The sequence below is a fragment of the Peromyscus maniculatus genome, chromosome X (assembly GCF_049852395.1).
Source record: "Peromyscus maniculatus bairdii isolate BWxNUB_F1_BW_parent chromosome X, HU_Pman_BW_mat_3.1, whole genome shotgun sequence".
Lineage (NCBI taxonomy): Eukaryota > Metazoa > Chordata > Mammalia > Rodentia > Cricetidae > Peromyscus > Peromyscus maniculatus.
In genome coordinates, this window is record NC_134875.1 from 49,935,622 (window position 1) to 49,959,663 (window position 24,042).

The window sequence follows — 24,042 nt, forward strand, 5'->3', positions numbered from 1 at the left end:
ATTTGTCATCTGACCTCCACTCATTGTGACATGTGCACGCACACACACACACAAAAAAATTAAAAATTAATTTTTAAAAATGTTGTGCATTTTAATTCACAGTTTCAATGTAATTTAATTGAAATTGAATTACATCATCTATCCCTTCCCTTTCTTCCCTCCAGCTCCTCCCTGGTGCCCACCTTTCAATCCCCTCATACCTTCCACTCTCAAATTGATAGCCTCTTTTTCTTTAATGATATTTGTTACATATACATATGTATACATATATATATGTATACACAAGTAAAATTTTTAAAAGAAAAGGGAGGAAGCTTAATTATGTTGATATCAATAAGACATTATACCTTTTAATGTTATATCCTGAAATTCTCTCACATTATCACAGAACTCGAGACAGAAAATCAAATAACATACAGTAGCAAAAAGAATTAGAAGAACAATCCTGAGAGTTTCAAACATAGAACATTTGCTAAAGTAAAAAATTATAGCTTTCCTGTGTGAAAACGGGCTAAAAGTAGGGTTTTCCACCTAATTTCTAAAATGAATAGTAAGAAAAGCTAACACTGGTCATGTACCTACCTTGGCTTCCTAGGTATTCATTTAATCCTTTTAAACCATTATAGATTTGTGTTGTAATTTTCACATATTCATAGACTGAATGTGAAATGGTATGCCTATTTCTGAAAGACAAACTAAAAAAAAAAAAAAAAAAAAAAAAAAAAAAAAAAAAAACAACCCTGACTTATCCTACCTGCCCTTGCTTAGATTTTTAAAAATTCTTTGACAAATAGTATTCTTCTCCCTTTGCTACCTTTTAAATATTAGTATTACTCTAGATTCTTTTATTGACTTCTTTCTTTCCCTGGGAAGTTGAAAATAGTAAAGGTAAGTTCTTATTAGAAACTCTTAAGCATTTCCACAGGCACTTAAAACCGTAAAAATAGCTAGCCTGTGTTGAGAGTTTTCTGTATGCCACATTCTTCAAATTCCCTCCATGTTTTGTCCTACTTGTTACTCTCCATGACAAGACAAAGTAAAATTGCTATTTCAATTTTATGTGTGAAGTCATGACAAAGAGAAGTTTTAAATTTTTTACTAAATGTAAACTTAATATGCAGATCACAAACTTTATTGTCTCTCTACCACCTTGGCTTATCTATCTTAGTCAGAAATTACCCTGGATACCACTTTTTCCTTTACCCCTGCATGGAAACAATCATGGCTTCTTCAACTTTGAATTCTTAGTGTCCAATAGAACAAATATTCAGGAAATATCTATTCAATAAATGAATTTCCTTAAAGGGTTAAACAAAATTTTTAGCAAATGCTTTTATCTGAATCCAGAAAAAAAAAAACAGTGAGATTTCAGACTTTGATAAATTATACAAGGGAAACCTATTTTGTAGTAAGTCTAGTTCATTTATTGTGTAGTGATGAATATGAAATTTACAGTCTCACAAATAGAAGCCAAGTACTCTACCACTGGGCACACCCCAGTTATTAGAAGGTCAATCGACTGCTTAACCATGACCATGACTCTTTGTAAGTATTTAGCCATCCTTTGTCTTACAGACTGAGAGGTACAAGCAGTAATAACTACATAAACGTAAATTCACCAAGTGTAGTTCCTTTCCTTAAAAGATGATCCCTTCTACTTCGTTCCTTCCCTTATAATCCCAAATGAATCCCTTTTAATATTTTGCCACTATAGAAAACATTCTTGTTGCAAAGCTAATCCCCTAAACATGTTACTTACATGAGTGTTATGTAGAACATCATTCAGTAACTTTTAATAGGTCTCTGCTAGGGGGCAGTGTGTTACATGGCAGAATGGAGCTTGGAAATAAGATTCTATAAAATAAATAAATGAACTTATTGCCACCAGGACTTTTGACATCTTTCACTGTGTTAATGAATACTTCTGTGACTAACTGGTATATTCACTAAAGATGTAGTCACTAAATTTTCTTCATATATAATTAGTAACATCCAGTCATTTACTCATTAAAAAAGTTTATTGAGTTATGAAGAGAGAAGAGTAATAATGTAAGATCCCCATCTCCTAGCACAATTCTCTTCAGTCTGCAATTCATTATCCTGTTTTAAATTTCTAATTTTGATGTCAGTTACTGACACACAGACCAAAAGGGGCTGGAAGACAAAAGCCCTCAAGTTAGATGTCATCTGAGGCATATTTTGACTGGACCAAGAGCTAGGATTTCTTCTTACTATTATTACTAAATCTTTAAACGTTCCTGTAAAGCTGGGTATGGTGCCTCAGCCTTTAATCTCAGCACTCGAGAGGCATAGGCAATGGTTGTGTATGAGTTCAAGGTGAGCCAGCCTGATCTACATAGTGAGCTCCAAGCCAACCTGAACTACATAGAGAGATCCTATCTTAACACAAAACAAAACAATTCACTGGTAAAGTAACAGGTTTCTAAAAAGAATTTTCATCCATTATTCATTTTGTTGATTCTCCCCAATCCCTGCTCCCTGTTCCCTAAACATTTCCTGGTCCTTTCTCCTGCTTCCCCCTAAGATTTTTGGGTTATTTTTCAATAGCTCTTGTGGGTTTTGTTGTTGTTTTGGTTTTTTTTTTTTTAAGGAACTAGGGATGTGGCACAGTTGTAGATTGCTTGCTTAGCTTGTGCAAAGTCCTGGATCCAATCCCCCGAAAAAAATGCAATAGAACTATGTGCCAAGCCTAAAATATTTATTAAATGGTGCCTTACAGAGAACATGCAATCTAATCTTTGTAAGTTCCCTCTGTAATGCAGTAGAATTCATTGTATTTATTTGTGGACTGACAGAAGCCTAATTTCATTCACGAACAGCATTGGATTGTTTTACTCAGAACGTACCTTTTCCCCTTTTATACCACTGCAGTCACATTTTGATCCAAGAGAACACCCATGGCAGGCCTATAGAAGGAGAAAGGGAAATCATTAAATACAAACTTGAAAGCAAGTAAGACTTAGAAGCCAACTGAATGCAACAATTCAACCTCATAGAATCAATACAAGGAAAAAATCTGAAAGGATACATACAAATGACAATGGCATTTTATATCCAAGCTTTTGCTATATGTATTTCTTTTTCAACTTTTCACAATGAACAAATGAAAGTTTTATAATTTTAAACTACTAAGTATCTCTTAAATTTTACATTTCTCTGTCTCTGTCTCTGTCTCTGTCTCTGTCTCTGTCTCTGTCTCTCTCTCTCTCTCTGGTACATGCATGTTGTAGCATGTGTGTGGTGGTAAGAAAACAACATGAAGTTGTTAACCATGTAAGCTTCAGGGATAAAAATCATCCCTTGATAGCCATCTCCTTTACACGCTGAGGAATATCTTTTTGTTTTTTGCTTTCATCTTTTTGAGACAGGGTCCTACATAGCCCTGGCCATCCTGCAACTTAACGTGCAGGCCAGGCTTGCCTTGAACTCACAGAGATTCCATGCACTGCATCTGCCTCCTGAGTGCCAGGCTAAAAGTGTGTGCCACCATGCCCAGCTGAGTAATATCTTTTTTAAAGATGCTAACATGAAAAGAAAATTCATATAGCATTCTGGTTGATATGGTTTATCACTTGTCCAGGCTGTAGGAACACCTCACGTGGATCACAGACCATCTAATGCTGTATTTTATCTCCTTTTATTCATTGTCCCTGTTCTTTCATCACTAATAGCTCAATTTTTAACCATTCCAAGCTTTATACAAAGCCTAAATGCTCTGAATTGTGACTAACAAGCAAATTTAACTACACTAGGGAGTGAAGTCCTGAAGGCAGAGAATATCTTTCTCTAATATAAAAGCACCTAGATAATGGGAAGAGAGTAAGTGTCACGTAGCATACAGAACTATCTTTGACATTACTGTGGAGCTGAAATGCTTAGAAAAACTAATAGTAATTAGGATGATATATACAGATAGTGCAGTATTTATGTATAAAAAAAGCAGAACACATTTTGTCAAGCCAACTACTGAAAGCCTTTGCACAAGGAAAATATAAAACATTGCTAATCATTGTTCCATCTTCAGAGCCCATGGTTTAAAAAGTAAGCTAGCCTCCTGTCTTGTCTTCCAAGTTTTCCTTTCACTAGTCTTTACTAGAAAACCTCCCAAAATTCTTATCAATTAACTATGCCTCAAACTAGAAGACACCATCCTGATGAAACCTGTTTCCTTGATTATAAAGGAAAGACAAAATGGTGTAATGATAGAAGCATCTCTCACACTGCAAGAGTGTGTTCCAATAAAAGTATATGCTGATACTTCAACTTAAAATCTGTTATTGTTCTGGATAGGGTTCTTTGTTGTTTTTTTGTTTTGTTTTGTTTTGTTGTCAACTTGACAAGAAGGGGGGAAATCGAATGGAGAAAATGACCCCTGTAGGAAACCCTATGCAGCATTATTTTTTCATAAATGATTGATTTTGGAGGGCCCAGCCCACTGTAAAAAGTACCATTCCTGGACAGGTGCTCATGAGTTGTATAGGAAAGTAGGATGAGTAAGCCATAAGAACAAACTAGTAAGCAGCACTCCTCCATGGACTCCACTTCAGTTCCTGCCTCCAGGTTCCTGCCTTGAGTTCCTGTTCTAACTTCCCTCAATGATTGACAGTGACTGGGTCATGAAATCAACATAAACCTTCTCCTCTCCAAGTTGCTTTTGGTCATGGCATTTATCACAGTAATAAAAGCATATTAGTTACACAATCATTACTATACATAGGTACTTAGATTATACTCTGTTTTCAGTATTACATGTCAACTTATAACTCCATTAGGTTTATCTAGGTGTAATCATTCATCAAATAAGAAGCATTATTTTTGAAGACAAAAAACTTGTTAGGCACAAAGATATTAATATAAATAAACCCATGTAATTTTGGCTTATGCAAAGATAAATTATTGGTTCTAAACTATGAATTTATAAAATTTAGAAGCCACATATTCACAAATTCTTGAGAAAGGAATAGTCAATACTCATAATACCTGAATTAGGTTGTAAATATTGCCAACAGTTAATTGCACTATTAATAAAGGAACAGAGGGTAATGCTCATCCACAATGGCTACTAATATGAGAATAATATTTGACATTAGGAAGTATATCTACAATTAAAGTATGAAATATATGCACATGAGATTTTGTTATAAATATAAAAATGACATCTTTTTGCAATTTCAGACATTTGAATCAAGAGATCTTTCCACCAAGTACAGATTGCAGTAATGAAAATCATGAAAAAACGGCCTAATAGAATTTTATTAATACAAACAAAACCAACATGAATTCCCATTAAACATATATTTCACGTCTCAATATCTTATCATAACATAAATCTTAAAATATAATTTATGAACAAATAAGACATTTTATATTCTTGTATGGTTATATGCAATGTTTCTCAAGATTAATGATTTCATCGTATTAAACATTTTATCAACTAACATGAAGTATATTTTAGAGAGAACACGCCTTAAAACACATAAGAATTATGAAAAATGTTTGAAATTAATTTAAAATTTTAAGTTATAATCTATTTATACCAAATAGGTTATAAAAGGACTGTTACTCTTGGGTTAAAAAAAAAAAACAACACTATAAAGCCAAGTCATTGTAATACACACACCAACCACTAGATGACACTTTCCATGCAGTTATTAATGGGACGCCATAAGGAAATGGCCCTAATTAGACATCTCATTAGGTGGAACAGCTTTTCGTTTTTAAGCAGTGTCTATTCCTATTGACAAGGTACTTAATAAGCACAAAGCACAATGGTATGTCTATGAGTGGCACAAAATGTGTAGACCTGGGTGTTTGCTGCCTTTAAGGAACTTGAAACCTAGTTTTTAAGAATCTAGCCATAAACAAATGAAAATGTAATTAAAATTCAGTGGAATAATGCTATAGCAGTAATGGAAAAAGTAATAACATGCAAGAAATATATCCTGATCTTTCTATAGCAAGTCAATCGTTATGAGACCATGGAGAAGTTGTCTACAGACTCTAGGGTTTGTTTCTCATTTATAAAATGACAGACATAGATAATATTATTTTTCTCAGTAGATTCAAGCTTTAATTATAGTTCTAGAGGATTCACCAAGTAAAAGAAAATGACTGTTATCCATGGTTATCACAGTTAATAAAGATAGCTCCCTCGAGGCTAAGAATTGTTAATAACACTTGGAAGGTAGGCAGAAAATCTTTGTAGACTAGGAAAAAAAATATTACACCAAGCAATATGATGAAAGAAAATTTGGGTGAGACAAATAGTGAGATAAAATGAACACTACATATCTCAGTTTAAAAGATTTCCTAAGTCTACACGAAAAGTATAATAGGAAGGTATTGCTAGTTAGCTTCTTTTTGAGACAGAGTTTATATCCCAAACTAACACAGAACTTGTACTACTCTTGCTTCAGCCTCTCAAGTGCTAGAGTGGTAGCAAAGCCATCAATCCTAGCTTCATCTTTTCAATACTGTGGTGCAAAGTTTATTTCTACAAAATCACAGATGGTTGGTTGTTAATGCATGGTAATTATGGATCTATAGTAATATTTTTAGTTTTTATTCTATGAGAAAACATCAAAATAAAAATTAAGAAAGGTTTATATTACCACACATTAAAATATATCATAAAACTATAATAATTAAAACAGTATGGAACTGCTCCAAGATTTATTGCTCAAAAACAATCGTTTAGTATATGGTATTAGGATAAGTATAGAAAATAATAGTAATTTTAGGCCTTAAAATATGAAAATAAAAAACAGATTAGAATATTACCTGAAATGTTTTGGCATTTTTATCTTTTGCAGATTGGCACATTTGTATATAGATAAATGAAATATTTTGAGGGTAAGACTCAAGTCTAAACATAAAGTACATTTGTATTTCTTATATATCCCAAGCAGTGCCACCAAATGGGAGCCAAGTGTTCAAAAAAAATCAGAGCCTAAGGGGGACATTTCTCCCTCAAGCCACTACTTTTCGATACTAAAAATCCAGATTATCTGCTCACATCTTAAGATTTGGAGCTAAGAACTTCAGATAAGATAGAATGTGACATTTGTCTTTCTAGATCTATGTTTTCTCATTCCATATGATCTTTTCTAGTTCTATCCATCTATCTGAAAACACTCATGATTTCGTTTTTATTTACAACTGAATAGTTTTCCATAGTGGATATGTACCACGTTTTCATTATTCATTTGTTTCACAATTCAGGTTGTTTTTATTTTTAGCTATTTTGAATAGAGCAGAAATGAACATGACTGAGCAAGTATCAGTGGAATAAGATGTTGAGTCAATTGACCACATGCCAAGGAGTAGTATTCCTGAGTCATATGATACATTTATTTTTACATTTTGAGGATTCTCCACACTGATTCCCAGAGTGGCTGGACTAGTTTGCAACCCCACCAACAGCGAGCAGCGGATCTTCCCTCCAATCCTATTCAGTATTTGTTGTCAGTTGTTTTGTTGGTCTTTACCAGTCTGACTAGGGCAAGGTAAAATCTCAACTTTTTTTTTAACCTTATTTCTCCATTGGCTAGGTACAATGAACATTTTGTGAAATGTTTCTTTGCCATTTTATTCTTCTTTTGAAACCTCTCTTTTCATGTCCCAGGCCCATTTTAGAAAGGGTCATTTTTGTTTGTTTGACTTTTTTTTTTTTTTTAGTTCTTTGTATATTCTGAATATTAACTTTCTGTCAGACGTACAGCTGGCAGAGTCTCTCCCATTCTGTGGGCTCTCTCTTCATCTGGTTGATTGTTTCTTTAGCTCTGCAGAAATTTCATTTGTCATTTTTTGGTCATTAATTCTTGGGTAAATGGAGTCTTATTAAGAAAGTCCTTTCTTATATCTCTATCATATAGGATAGTTTCTGTATTTTCTGCTAGTAGTTTCAGTGTTTCAGGTTTCAAGTTGAGGTCTTCGATCCCTTTTGAGTTAGTTTTTGAGAAAGATGATAAATGCAGGTCTAATTTCATTCTGCATGTGGACATCCAGGTTTTATTAATAGTACAATTTTATTTGTATTTTTTAGATTAAAACTTAATTACATTTCTCCCTCCAAACTATCCCATATGCTCTTCCATACTCTCCTTCCAATTCACGGACACCTCGTTTTCCCATCACTATTTATTGAAGATGCCTTTTGTCCAGCTCATGTTTTGTCATCTCTGTCAAATATAAAGTGGCTGAATTCTAGCTCATCCTATTTTGTTCCATTGCTCTACATGTCTTTTCTTTTTGCCAGTGCCATATTGTTTTTATTACAATGGCTCTGTAATACATCTTGACTTCTGGAATGGTAATCTCTGCAGCATTGTTCTTTTTGCTCAAGATTGTATTTGGCTATCCTGGGTCTTTTATAACTCCATATACATTTTAACTTTTTTTCTTAAAATGGCAAACACATTGAAAAGGTAAAATTATAAAAAAAATTAAAAGCAAACATTGGAATACATATTCCCAGTATTTGCTTAGTCAGTCCCTCTTAGGAAATTCATCAAACGGGCAAGCTGCTTTTGAAGAGGATCAGAGGTTAATTGCCAGCACCCATGTCAGAGGCTCACAACCGCATGGAACTCCAGCTCTAGGGGAATCTAGAAGCTCTTCTGGCCTCCACAGACACTCATGTGCACATGGCATTTAGTCACACAGCTACAGATACACACAGAGAGAAATAAAAGAAACACAAGTCTTTTTTTAGAAATTTTAAAGTTATCAGAATTAGAAAGTGAAAGTACTTGATAGGTGAAGTATATTTATAAATCATATTTCTCATAAAGGAGAATATATATATATACATGTATATATATATATATATATATATATATATATATATAGAGAGAGAGAGAGAGAGAGAGAGAGACCTCATAGCTTATTATGAATGCAAATACTCCAATTTTAAAATGGGCAACAAATGTTAATTGTTATTTATTTTAAAAACACAGATACAGAAAGCATGTGCAAACATAGTATCATTAGTCATTAGGGAGATGAAAACTAAAAAACATTTTGAAATATCAATTCATACATTATTACCTAGCTCTAATGAAAAAGATAGACAATAATAACATCTACTGAGGATGGAGCCTAGATAAAACCCTCATACATTGCTGGTGTGGCTGCAGAATGATATAACCATTTTAGAACAGGTTAGCAGTTAATAAACAAACATAATTACCAAACTCTTCCATACTTAGGCATATATCCAAGAAAAGTAGAAAATGTCTATAAAACACCTTATATATGACTATTCATAAATCATTACAAATAATATTCCAAAGACAACCCAGATATCCATCAAGATGAAATTATTAAATAATATGTAGTATACGCAATCAATGAAATACCATTTGACAAAAAAGAGGAGGGAAATATTGTTTCATGCTACAACATTCATGTACTTTGAAAACACTGTGGTAAGTAAAAATACAAATACAAAATTTCACATTTGACATGAGTTTACTTACGTTAAATGTTGAGAATAGATAGAATTATAGAAACAAGTAGAATGGTAGTTGCCTGTGACTGGTTTTAATGGGAAGAGAAAGTTAAGGGGTATGGTTTTCTTATCATATTAATAAAAATTTTCTAAAATTCATTTGGGTGATGGCTGTAAAATTCTGTACATACTCTACAAAACTACTGAACATATGCTTTAAATGGACAAACTGAAAAGTGTTTAAATTATATATCAAAGATATATAATTAAAAACTCATGTAAATGAATAAAATATAGGAAGATACACAGTCAACAACTAAGAAGAGGTTAAGACATTTCTCTACTTGAAAACTAACAAGTAAGATTTGGCCCAGTGTTATGGGATAGTTCTAAAAATGTCAGACCTGTGGATCAGACATAAGAATGTATTACTCAAAGACATATTCTGGGCTTCCTTACGCTGCCGTTTCCACAGGGTAATGCTAAGCCGACAGTATGAACCTTCACACAGGTCACATTGCTGGCTGTTGCTGAAGAGAAAGCAGGTATTTAAAGAACTTACTTATCTCACAAGGAGCAGGAACTGTTTCCTTGAGATCTTGTTTTTATTATTCTATTAGGTAAACATAACTGACTTTTCTTGCAAAGGGAGATAACTATCACTAGTTCTCAAGTCATTTATTATAAAACATCCTTGAAAGTAAAGTTCACTGGGAGGACAGCTCCTCTCCTCCCAAGATGTACAGAGGAGGTCCATGGAAAATTTTCATCAAAATTTTATCTTGAAATTTGAAATTTTAAGAGAATAAACAAAAGCAGGACATAAACAACTATAAAAGACATGATACTTTAAAATGATTAATTTTCTCAAGGGTGATAAGTTATTAGTAATTAATGTAAGACACGACTTGTGATAAGGTTGTTAGGTACATGGTGTCATGCTGTCAGTAAGTTACTTTTAAATAATCATTGAACATGCACACACATAGAAATACTAGGCAGCAAGAGTCAGAAGTATAAGGCAAATACAGCAAAACACTGACAGATACTGAGTCTATATGAAGACGTAATTGTTTTCATTACATATTCCTACAATGTTTTGAAAATGCTACTAAAATCTTAGGTAAGAACCTTGAGAAAAACGTTGGAAACAAATATCCTTAGAACTTCAAAAAAGGAAGCAAATTTCAGAATGTATGATATGATATTTATCAGAGACATCAAAAGCCTAAGATTACATAGAAAGGTTGAAATAAAAGATGAAAAAGCTATGCACAATAATAACCAAAGAAAGCTGGTATCACTGTATTAATTTTAGACAAAATGGATTTTAAGGCAGAACACATTACAAAAGATAAAACAAAGTCACTTCAGAATGATAAAAGATTTGGTTCACAAGGAAGATTTTCTTTAAAATACCTTAAATTATACACATTAATAACATCTCCAAAATACATAAAATAAAAACCAACAGATTTATAAAGGCACACAAATCTATGTAGCTGGAGATCTTAAATCTCTCACAACTGACTGGTATAAAATGTAAACAAAATAATCTATAAGGACATACAAACATTTGAACATGACTAATGAACTTATTCTAATGGACTTCTATAATGCAATGTATCCATCAAATGACAAACACAAATTTATATGAGATAAATCCTAAAAATTTATTAAAATTGACCATACACTGTTCTTTAATTTGAACAAATGTAAAAGGTCAGAGATCATACACAACATAATACTTAACCATAATGTTATTGAGCTTGAGTACAGGATTCAAATCTAACTGAACAACATCAGAGAAAAGAACAGATAAAATTAGTCTAATTTTGTTACCAAACTTACATAAGACTGAATGTGAAGGATAAATTACAGACTTATTTTTACCAAAGAGTATAGATGTAGAAATGCTACATAAAACATGATGAAGTTGGACTTAACAAAGCGCTGGCAATTTTTGAAAGGAAAGGAAAGTTTGAGAAAGAAACACAAATGCCACTCAGGTTAAATGACTAAAGGGATAGAAAATTCAAAAGAATTTCTGCAGAGAATAGTTTAATAAAGCTGTTGAATATAAACTAATATATTTACATGAATTAGATTTTCATATGCCAGAAAATAACAGAGAGGCCGCGTACAGTCATGCTTCAGTCTGGTCTCCTAGGCTAGGGGAAATGTGAGGGAACTAGATCACCATAGCACTTTTTGAAAGAAAGATAGCTCAATAAATGCATTGCGTGGGTAAATAAAAGACCTACAGGAAACAGCATATCAATAATATTCACATACTCAAAATATGAAAGCACAACTTACTGATATGAAAATGGTATAATATAGGGAGAAGACTGAAAAGAGGACTTGTGTTGATAAACAAAACAAATTATTTGCTATTTTTACCATTGAATAACTGATTGAGGAATTCAAGAATGATGAAGAATAGAACTGATGGTTTTCAGTACAAGTTAAACTTTGGGCCACAAGTATATAATACAGTACTATGTCATCCTAACATGCAAAATGGTTCTTCTTTTGAGTTTAAGACTCGATTAGAAGACATTATTTTAGTTTATTTTTCATTTTGTTATGTGTGTGGGTGTTTTGCCTCCATGGATGTCTGTGCACCACTTATGTGCCTGGTGCCCACAAAGGCCAGAAGAGGGCATTAGATACCTTAGAACTGGAGTTAAAGATGGTTGTGAGCTGCCATATGGGTGCTAGAAACTGAACCTAGTTCCTGTGGAAGAGCATCCAGTGTTCTTAAATGCTGATCCATCTCTCCAAGCCAAGACATTATTTTAAATGGAATTTTTAGAAACAAGTTGTCTTGAACCTGATAACATAACACAAAATCTCCACTGGAAGAACAATTGTTAATCACTGATTGTTGAATTCAAAGCTAAAACTTTTGGATATTTTTGTACAACCTTTCATTGATATCCTGCCACAAGCCATAAATACATCATATCTCTTTATAATAAATGCTAACAATAAAACAGTGTTAGAGGAGTTGTAATAGATCTTATAAATTAACTAACGTACTCCTATCATTTTAAATGTGAAAAAATGGAGAGCCCATCAGTAGCAGAGGCAGAGCCAGCACTATTCCCCTGACTTCTCCAATATTTCCAGTTGATTCTCATTTGCTTCCAAATTCTGAGCAAAAGCCAAGACATTTTGCCAGATTTTCTATGAAGAGGAAATATTTTCTTCTCACTGTAATGAAAGTTTTCTTTAAAAATCAAATTATTGATGAACACATTAATCAGTTGGAAAGCCTTTTAACCAAAACAGCATCTGCCAGTTTCTCCATATTTAGAGCAAAAACATTAAGTGACTCACTAAAATATGATGTAGGCGCAGGGGAGGTTGTTCAGTGGGTACAGCCCTTCCATACAAATGTGAGGAACTGAGATCAAATCCTCACCACTTATCAGTGCTACAGTAGTGGGTATCTGCCATCTCACTGCTTCTTCAGCAAGATGAGCGGTGGAGACATGAGAATTCCTAGAAGCTCACAAGGCCAGCTAGCCTGCTGTGTGCAGAACAGCAACAGATAACAAAGAGACCCTGCCTCAACCAAGATGAAATGTGAAAACCAACACCTGAAGTTGCTCTCTCACCTCTGAAGGCATGGAGTGGCACACACATATCCACACATAGACACACATGCATCACATGCAAAAATACAACAATGCACACATGTAAAATTAAATTTTGGTACCTATAAGTAATTCACAATTATAACATATAACTTACTACTGCTACTTCACTTCTTATTAAAACTGAAATTTATGGGGATAGTTGAAGAATAACGTATTTTTTCTATTTGAGAAACTTGGTTGCTGTTGTTTATTCAACAGTTTGGGATTGGAAAAAAAAGGAAGGTTATAGAAGTGAGCCCTAAGGTTTGAAGACATCTGTGGTGATTTGAAAGAAAATGACCCACAAAGTAAATGACACTATTAGGAAGCTTGGCCTTTTTGGAGCAGGTGTGGTCTTGTTGGAGGAAGTGTATCACAGTAGAGGTGGGCTTTGAGGTCTCATGTATGCTCAAGCAGTGCCAAGTGAGACAATCCACTTCCTGTTGCCTCCACAGATGTAGAACTCTCAGCTCCTTCTCTAGCACAATGTCTGCCTGCATGCTGCCATGTCCCACCATGATGATAATGGACTGAACCTCTGAAACTGTAAGCCACTCCAATTAAATGATTTCCTTTATAAGGAAACTGCCATGGTCATGGTGTATTTTCACAGCAATAGAAAATCTAACTAAGACAACATCAATTAACAAGTGGCAGCATTTCTAACACTTACTCTAGATGATTTACCAGTTACTTTATTATGAATACTGTAATCTTACAAATCCACAGACAAGTTTCTCAGATTAGCAACTGTAACTTTACATTTGGTGCAAGAAAGATAAGCCTATGCCTTGCATTAAGTAGTTTTTTTTTTAGTTTTAACTTTCATAAAGATGTATTTATTTATAAATTTATTTTATGTGTATAAACATGTGCCTTCACATGTGTATATCACATGTATGGGATACTAATGTAGAACAGATAAGGCTGCAGATCTGGAACTGGAGTTACAGGCAGTTGTGAGGCACCTAATGTGAGTTCTGGGAACTGAACCTGGATCCTCTGAGTTCTCTTAGCTGCTGAGACATCTGTCCAGCCATTGGGTAATTATTTACAAGTACTACTAGAGAGAACTTACGTGAAATGGCACTCACTTTTTTTTTTAGTAATTAGGTTAGATAAACAGGACTTCTATATACAAAAATTACGTAGTCTAATTTATGTAATTCATTGTTACCTCAAACTTGGGGTAAGAGGTTGGTCTTGGTTCAGGTAGCTTGTATTTGGTTCCTATACATTTTTTGAGACAACATCTCATATAGCCCAGGTTATCAAACTTTCTGTGTACATGACAATGACTTTTAATTCCTGAGCCTTGTGCCCCACCAAGTACGGAAATTGAAAGTATCCACTATCATACCTGGCTCCTTTGTTTCTTATGTTATCATCATAGAGTGCATTTTAACAAATGTCATTCTAACTTAGGTTAATATTTATATATGGAAATCCCATCATGCATGAAGCCCTGGGTTCAATCTCCAGCCAAATTATACTAATAGTAAATTAATAATTTTAAAGAAATGAACACTTAAACTCTAAAAATCAAAGATATTTGAGAAAATCTCTTATTGGGTTCTACAGTTGTTTTACAGAGATTAAAATGTTTACTATCATAGTATGAGTCTTCATTAATTAATATAGAGCTGTTTCAGGAAAGCCTCGTATTGTAAATGACTGTCTTCCAATATTTTTAACTTGGAGTATGCCAAATTTAATTTAAAAAAGTTATTTGGAGAGGTTATTGGAGAGGCTTCTGAGTGATTAACACACTTGTTGCTTTTACAGAAGATCTAGATTTGGTTCCCAGAACTCACAACCATCTATAACTCCAGTTCCAGTGAATATATGATGCCCTTATCTGACCTCCATGGGCATCAGGTGCACATATGATACATGTACACACACATTCGCATGCGTGTGCGTACGTGCGCGCGCACGCGCGCGCGCGCGCACACACACACACACACACACACACACACAGAGAGAGAGAGAGAGAGAGAGAGAGAGAGAGAATGCACACACACACACACAATAAAATACATAAATACAAAAAAAAGGTTTTTTTGGTGATAGAATCTTGCTACATAATTCAGGCTGAACCTGGAACTTGCTAATTTGTCCATACTGTTTCTAAACTTGCAATCTTTCTTCCGTAGTGTCCTCAGTACTGGGTGTTCAAATGTGTTCCTTCATGTGTGTTATGTAAGAGCTCTATCACAGAACGACATCACCAGCAATTTTTATTTATTTGAAGTCAGGGTACTCCAATGTTGCTCAGGTCATCCTTGAAATTGCAATTCTCCTGCCTCAGCTTCCAGAGTAGCTGAGATTATAGGGTTGTGCTAGAACCTCCAGTTGTAAATTTTATTTATTTTAAACTAATATGAAAATCTTATAAATATTAATAGAGTAATATAATGGCCTGATGCATTTATACATTATTGTGATTCTTAATATTGGTTATTAATGTGACAGGATCTGGAATCACCAAGGAGACAAACTTCTAAGTATCATTGTGAGGGAGTGTACAGCTTGTGTTGAGGTGAGAAAACAGACCCTAAATGTCAGGAGCATGATTCCACTGGCTAAGATCCTGGTTGCAATAAAAAAAGGAGAAAGAAGCCTGTGTACTAGAATTCATCTCTCTGCTTCTAGACTGCTTGTAAGATGGAGTCTCTCAGGGCAAGGAATAGTCTGAAAAAAAAAACCCACTGTTTTACACAATGTGGGGTAATAGTAATTTATCATGCTCTTAACACATGGATTCTCAAGCATACTATCATATTTACTTGTCACATATGAAAGTACATATAGAAGATAAATAAATTAGGAAGTTTATGATGAAAGCTTACAAAACAATAAAAATGAAAAACACCACATGTATAGATCTTTGCAATTTGTAGGCAAGATGATAACTATTTTAATATATCCAAATGTAGTGATCTCTGTTTCTAAAATGTAGAAATTGAAGTTTACAGGGATCAAATGACTGTTTAAGATCACAAAGTAAGATGACACTGAAATTCTCACATCTCTTAATTCCACATGACAAATTCCTTGCACTATTAAATAATTCCATTGGAAGTAAATAGTAAAGCTTTCCAAATGAAAATTAGCGGTTCAAAGCGATGACAGCGTGCGGGCTGGAGTGCTTAAGAGCGCATGCTGCTCAATTGTAAGGACTGTAGTTAGGTTTCTATCATCTATGGTGTGTGGCTCACAAACACCTGCAAATTCAGCCCCAAGAAGTTCAATGCCCTCTAAGGGCACTCTCACACAAGTTTGCACACACATACACAGGAATCAAACCTGGGTCCTCTGGAAAAGCAAGTGCTCTTAACTGCTGAACCATCTCTCCAGCAATTTATTCATGTAAAGTAATTATAGAATGAGACGAAATCAGTGGTTATTATCACATTTAAGTTATGAGATTCTAAATGACTAAGCATTCTTTCAATTACGTTTTCTCCCATTCTAAAATATATAACTTATTTGGGAGTACACGTCGGACAGTTATATCATGTTAGGCATAGTTATGCCCTGGTTATTGTCTTCATTTGGAATTTGAGCATGAGATAAGGGATGTGTTTGTGCATCAAGTTGACAAGAGGTGGATTTGTGACAGCTAATTTTGATTGTCAACTTGACTAAATCTGGAGTACACTAAGACTCAAGCTGCCGGGCATGGCTGTGAGGGATTTTCTTTATCAGATTATTTGAGATGGGAAGACCCACCCTAAATCTGGGCCACAACTTCTGGTGGCAGCCCACATAAAAGAACATAAGAGAAGGAAGCTTTTGTTTTTTGTCTGCTTGTCCTCACTCTCCCTGGCAAGTTTATCTATCCTGTTGCTGAGATGTTCCTTTGCAGGTATGAGAACCTACTTCTCAGGGGTTGAAGTCTAGTGTGATGACCAGCAGATTTCTAGGAATACTGTGGGACTCTAGCACCAGATTGGGACTACTAAACTATCCAATCTTGTGGAATGAACAACCGACAGATTCTTGGCCTTTGTTGAACTACTCAAACCATAGTCTAATAAATCCCCCTTTAATATATATTTATTCTATCAGTTCTGTTCCTTTAGAGAACCCTGACTAAGACACTTGGCCTTGGAAAAGTACTAACAACATAGATAAAAGGAGCAAACAAGAAGACCACAGAAACATGATTATAAGAATCAAAACTTCAGAGTTCTGCTGAGCATAAATATGTCTGGAATGTCTCCTATGAAGCAATCAAATTCTGTGTTCTAAGTGCATTTAAGTCCCAGTGAGTCCAAATCCAGGGCTCTATGCCAATGTAAAAATCCACTAAGATGCCCTAGGCCTACTTGTTGCCTATTTACAGGAAGAGAGAAAGAAGAATTTGGTTTTTTCCCTGATGAGTGGACAAGAATATTTTTTAATGGAATTACTGGCTGAACATCTCAGCAGCTGGTATTCACAGTCAGAGGAGCTAATATGATCTTAAAGTCTACTACAATGTTCAGTCAGACAAGTGTTCTATATGAAATCTCCCCAGTTCATGCTTTTGAATGAGCAGAAATCGCAGAAACACACAAAGCAAGAATGCTTCAGTTCTACCGGTTTCATTTGTGAACAACAGGAAAAGACAAGGTATTTTAAGTAATGTAATTGTGTCACTAATTACATAAAACAACATATGAAATGTGGAAAATAATATAACATCCCCATAAACTCATCCAAATATAAAACTCCAATACCATGCTGCAAAATTATATCTGTGACACACCCTATATATTCTCAAGTCAATGTTTTGAAAACTAACAACTTCCTATTGAAGTTGACCGTACTCTCTCCATAATCAGTCATATGGGACAATTATTTCCAAAGAAACTCTTGCTTGTATGCTCTTCAAAATCTATTGTCACTTTATATAATTATAATGACAAAAATCATCTTTTTCTTAGCCCTTTCTAGATGAGACCAGTCGACACAGGTGAGAAGATGATTGACAAACAGATATGGAAGATGGACGTGTAGAGTTCCTTATAAGAAAAATAGCATCTAGATAGGCTTATAATGAAAGTAGCAACCATCCAGCAACTGGCTTTGAAATCTCACTTTACCATGAAATTATACATCATACCTACCACTGGTTATTAAGGAAATTCTGGGTGAAAAGGTCTAATAGCTGCATAACAATTTTAGAAGGATTCAGGACTAACTGGATAGATATTTGCATGCCTAATTTCACTGGAACGCTGAACTCGAAACAGAAACAATGAAACAAATGTAATATATTAAAAATTAAAATGGGGGGGGGGATTACTCAGTTAAGAGCATTTGACTTTTCTTCCAAAGGGCCTGTGTTCAATTCCAGCACCCGTATGTTGGTTCACAATTGCCTGTAATTCCAGTTCTGGGAAATCTGATGTCTCCTTTGGCTTCTTCATATACATTAGACATGAAAGTCATACACAGATATACACTCAGACAAAACACTCCTACACATAAAATAATTTAAAAAAAAGAAATCAAAACAGTACCTCTAGTGAACAACAGTTACAGATCTATAAGTAGATAAAATTGGAATAGAGTCTACAGTATCTTTACCTGTGCGAGTGGATTTGTGCGAGTGTAATGTCTCTGTTATTAAGAAAGTACTGGCTAGATTTCCAGTTACTAGTCCCCTACAATATATAGGCACATAAAGAGATGGGGTAAACACAAGTTGGTTCTATAAACATTTACATGAATCTTAATTCTCTCAAAAGCAATGAGTATTGCTGGAGATACAGAAATATTATTCAAACATGAATTGGAATAAAGAATCCACCTTAAGAGATTTTGTAATTCAGCTAGACACAGAGGCAAATCAACAGCTGTTATGAAATAATAACAATAGTACACAAAATTCTGTAATGGAAGAAGTGTAAATTAATTGATGTGACTTTGATATGGTGGCACATGCCTATATGACTGATAAACAAAGACTGACTTAGAGGCCATTCTAGGCTCCTTAGTGGGAACTTTGTTGCAAATAAATAAATAAATAAGTATTAGAGGAAAGAGGGGCCACTCCAATTAGGAAGAGAAAATGACAAAAGAAAGTCATTCTGAATTTTATTGAAAACTTAAATGGAAATATGGTCAATTATAAATTTGGATCTGTTATAGTCAATACAATCTAGACTGTGTAACATCTGAAATTAATCTAGTCCAAATTGAGATTTTCTGTGAATGAAATCTATACACAAGAATTAAAGAGTGTAAAATATCTTACTCTCAAATGATAACATTTTGAAACGATAATGACTATGAAGAATGACAAGAATGAAAAATCCATATTGCAAACAAACCACAATTAGAAAGAAAATATGCACAAACCAGAGAAAAAACAGAGAACCTTGACTAAATTGGAGTTTAAAACATGTAGGAACATTGACTATGGGAACGAAGACAGGCAGAAGCAAAATAAAGATATGCAGATGGAAGAACGTAAACCTGAAAGAAAATGAAAATCAAACTCTAAAAGGAACCAAAGCTTTTCAGGAAACTGCTGAGAGAAATAAAAGCAACGGAGACTTGGTTGACCTGGTATTTGAATAACATTTTGTTCAGTTTATCTGCAACAAGGAAGGTGGCCTTCAAACTAATGAGCACAAGAACTAATTCCTTATCTAAGGGAAGACAATGTGACTGCTTAAAGAGCCACATTTTTAGACTCAAATAATTATGTGTTAAGCTATGTGAGCTTTTTCATAACTGCTGCTGAAACATTTTTAAATATAAGAAGTAAGAAACAATACAGTCAGATATAAAACAATCAGAAAAACTTTTCTAGTGTTAAAAAGAGATGAATTACAAGGAATATAGAAACCACCACACAACTAAGTAAGTTAAGTAAGATAATAGTTTCACATATAATGGAAATAGGAAAGCTCAGTGACTAGAATTCACAGCAAGAACATACATGTAATATTCTTACATGTGAAATACTGAACAAAATAAGAATCAGTTCTATATACTCCCTAATGTCCTGCCCATGAAACATCAGGGGTTTCTGCAATGCCTAAATTCTCTTCTATATCCCTGGCTATATTTATTAATATTATTCTACTCTTCAATTTTCTTCTATGGCCTAACTCCTGGAGTTAAGTGTAAAACTGGTGTAGTTACCCTGCATACCTGAGACTCTTTTTGAGTTCCAGGCAATGTTACCTGATGTTCAGCTCAAATTTACTTGGTAATTATGCTCAATTATTAGAGAAATGTCTTGAGTTAATAGTATTAACATGATGAAAATGATAATGGTTAATCTATTCAAAGAAAATACTCCAGTGAATCACAATTCTTATCAGGAAAATGAAATTTATTATAATTTGTTAAAAGTTTACTTTTCTTTATTAGATTTTTTTTACATATTAACCTTAGAGTAGTCAAAACTTGGCTACTGGAAATACCATAAAGGTACAATAATTAAGACAGAGTGGTACCAGCATAAGGATAACCAAACAAAGGAAACAGAGTGAGATGGCATGCGGCTAGTTTTAAGGAAAGCCATCAAAACAATCAAAGAGGAAAAATATATTCCATTGGTTCTGGAACAACTGGATGCCCCTATATAGAAAATTAAGATTCAATCTTTATATCATACCAAATTTGAAATGGATCATAGACTAAGAAACAAAAACTGAAACCAACAATGTTTTTAAATAAAAAAAAATAGAAACATTTAATAAACCAACATAAAGAACAAATGATTATAATTTGAGCTTAATCAATAATTTTTGGAGACGACAAAGAAGCAGTATAAATAAATCATTAAATAAGATTTTATCAAAAATTCAAAATTGAATTCATTAACATATATCATCTTTAATATGTTTAATAGTTAGGACAGATATAGAGACCATATATTTACAATGCATAATCTCACCAAAATAAACAAACAAAATTGTATATCCAGGATATAACATTGATGAGGCAAAATTTTACCACTGTGTTTTGCATTTGGATTTTTCAGGTGGATAATGATACCGAGTATTTTTTTCATGTAATTGTTAGCCATTTGTAGTTCTTCTTTTGAAAACGCCTCTTACCACCATTTGCTCATCTTTAAACTGGAATGTTCTATTTTGCTAAGGTTTGTAAATTCCTTATATTATCTCAATACCCAAGCAAGAACATAATTAGAAGGTATAGAACAATGTATTCAACTAACATGGAAAAAGATATTGAAGGAGGAAGGATGGTAAAACACAGGCGATGGATATAAAGGAGGGGATGGGAATAATGGGAGATATCATTATTGTAAGTGGAGAGATGGATGGGAGGGTTTGGAAGAGGAGGATGCAGGGGAGAGATAATTATCACTTAGGATGTTTTTAAAAGCCATATGGAAAGCTACTATTTTATAAGCGCTCTCTCTCTCTTTCTCTCTCTCTCTCTCTCTCTCTCTCTCTATATATATATATATATATAGATATAGATATAGATATAGATATAGATATATCACATAATAGAATTTAATTGAAGTTACCCCACATGGTGGGTAATGTTCCTCCCCAAAACTATATGTTGCCAAATAAGTAGCCCTGTTCCAGGTATGAAAAACTTACCCTCATATTGTTGGCCACAGGTGTCCTTAAGAGCAGCAAACTATAAAAGCTATGCCCGTAGCTCTTTGTTGCCCACCAGAACTTGATGATAAGACCACAAACACACAGCAGGTGCGACAGCATGCAGCAAGAGAAAATGTAAGCATGGAGGAGGGAGTTGGGCTCAAAGTCTCACCCCTAGCTAAGGAATTTTTGGTAGTTGATAGATGCCAGGGGAGAACAAGAGAGCTAGTTTTCTTTAAGGGTGTGCTCTCTGGCAAGTCTAACATATTTCAGAGGATGACCATACACCTAAATGTATATACGCAGCACCAGTGGGTTTAAAAAATTAAACATAAAGTTGGGTGTTTATAGAATTGGGGTGACTATGGGAGAAGATGAGGAAAGGTGAAAATAAAATGCATGAAATTCTTGAGGAATCAATAAAAATGTTAAAAAAAAAAAACCTAACTAGAAAACCACTTTGAAATATCAGTGTAAGGGCCAGACAGGTGGCTCAGCAGGTAAGGCCCTTACCTCCAAGCCTGACGACTAGAGTTTTATCTCCAGCATCCACATAGTGGAAAGAGAAAGCTCCTGGAAGTTGTCCTTGTGGCTCCACCAGTGTGTCATTAAGTAAATAAATGTAATAAAATTTTTCTTAAATATTGTATCAGTATAAACAATAACTTCTTGGATATGAGTCCCAAAACAAAGGCAAATAAAAGCAAAAACAGAAAAGTGGGATTATATCAAACTAAGAAGCTTCTACACAATAAAGAAAACAATTGACAAAGTGAAGAGACAACTTACAGAATGGGAGAAAATATATGTAAATTGTTTATCTCTCAATGGAATGATATCCAGAGCCTAAATAAGAAAGCTTTTCAAGACTATAACAGCTTTATAAAAGACTAGGAAGCCGACTTGTCAACACGCCTATTAGTCAAGTACAGTGTACTTTGTTTCAGTAAGAAGAATATTTAATATTGGCTGAAGCCCATAAAATACCTTTAAGTGTAAGAGTACATAACTGCAAAATGAAAAAAAAATAGTCATGCTCACAGGAAGAAGGAGACTCATTTATATTGAATAATAAAAGTTTTATCCCTGCTTTCTAATATGAAAAACTATACATACAATTTTTGTGCTCTCAATATGAAGTGCATACATTTGTAATTTGGAATATTTAATTTTCCCTAATATCACAACCATGTTAGCTCATTTTACTTACTTGTTTACTATAATGGAGTAAATCTGAAAGAACATCCATTTCCAGGGTTTAACAATGCTTGGGGTTATTACTGCTTGTTTAGTGACTTTTCTGAACTACTTTTCTATTCTCCAGTCCATGTTGTGTGTGGAAAAATCTCTTCCTATTGTGTCAGTGGGGAGCTGTTAACCATTTGTGACAGACTTCCTATGATGCCTAAAACAATGTCCTGTCTTTGTATATGTGTAGACTTCCATCACTCACACAAGAATTTTCCTATTCTAGGTTAGGCCTCACTTTCAGTCACACGGAAGTGAAAGCTTTAAGCTTCTCAGGTCCCCTCCAAAAAAAAAAAAAAAAAAAAAAAAAAAAAAAAAAAAAACCACTTTGCCCTGATTCTTCAAACTACATTATTTCTTAGGCTCTCATATCAAGTTTTTAAAATTGTTTGTCGAATTGGTATCCTTAGCCCCCAAAACAGCTGATAATTAGTATTAAATATTTGTCATAAATGCACCTCCTCCTCGAGACAGTTCTGAGTTCTTAAAAACAAGCCCTAGAAGCTGACTTTTAGGAGGTGTCTACGCCTGTCAAAGGGAAACAAACACAATTCTTTAAGAATAAGGCCACTTTACTATCTTCTGTCCTAGGAAACTATACTAAACAGACTAACTCAGTGGGATATAGATAGTTACCTTCAAAGCCTTTTCAAGCCATGGGGCAGAGAATTAAACAAGTCAGGGTACATACAATGGTACAACTCCCCGTTACTGAGATCCAAGTATTATTATTATTTTAGTTCTCAAGTATTTTCCAGGTTGCTGTGTACTTCTGATTAAACTCCAGGATGTTGAAAGTATGAGTTTGTTTTAAGCATTTTATAGAAGGAGATGGTTCTGAGGACCTCTGCTCTGCCATTTCTGTTGGACTCATACTTGATTACATCTTAAGCCATGTTCAACTCAAAAAAAGTAACATAATGTTGAACAGTTAAAACATGGGAAAAAAGTAGGCACACTGCACAAGAGGACCTCTACAATTTAAAAGATCTCAATGTAGCTCCAAATTCTAAAACAAAAGCATCTATGGAAAAATTAATTCAGAATGGACCACATATTTAAATCTTAAGACAATTGCAAAACT

At 34.1% G+C, this 24,042-nt stretch overlaps 1 protein-coding gene and 1 long non-coding RNA gene across 3 annotated transcripts in view; one reads left to right on the forward strand and one right to left on the reverse strand.

The window, feature by feature from the left end:
- Positions 1-24,042, reverse strand: part of Col4a5 (collagen type IV alpha 5 chain) — a 194,656-nt gene that overhangs the window by 130,815 nt on the left and 39,799 nt on the right. For both annotated transcript variants that reach the window (XM_015992158.3, XM_076562145.1), the window contains exon 2: positions 2,868-2,927. In XM_015992158.3, coding sequence (XP_015847644.1) covers positions 2,868-2,927 — 60 coding nt within the window. The remainder of the gene's footprint in view (positions 1-2,867; positions 2,928-24,042) is intronic.
- LOC143270844 (uncharacterized) lies at positions 17,405-18,185 on the forward strand. The gene is made up of 2 exons (XR_013048056.1): positions 17,405-17,739; positions 18,054-18,185. It is a non-coding gene; the product is annotated as an uncharacterized LOC143270844 (long non-coding RNA).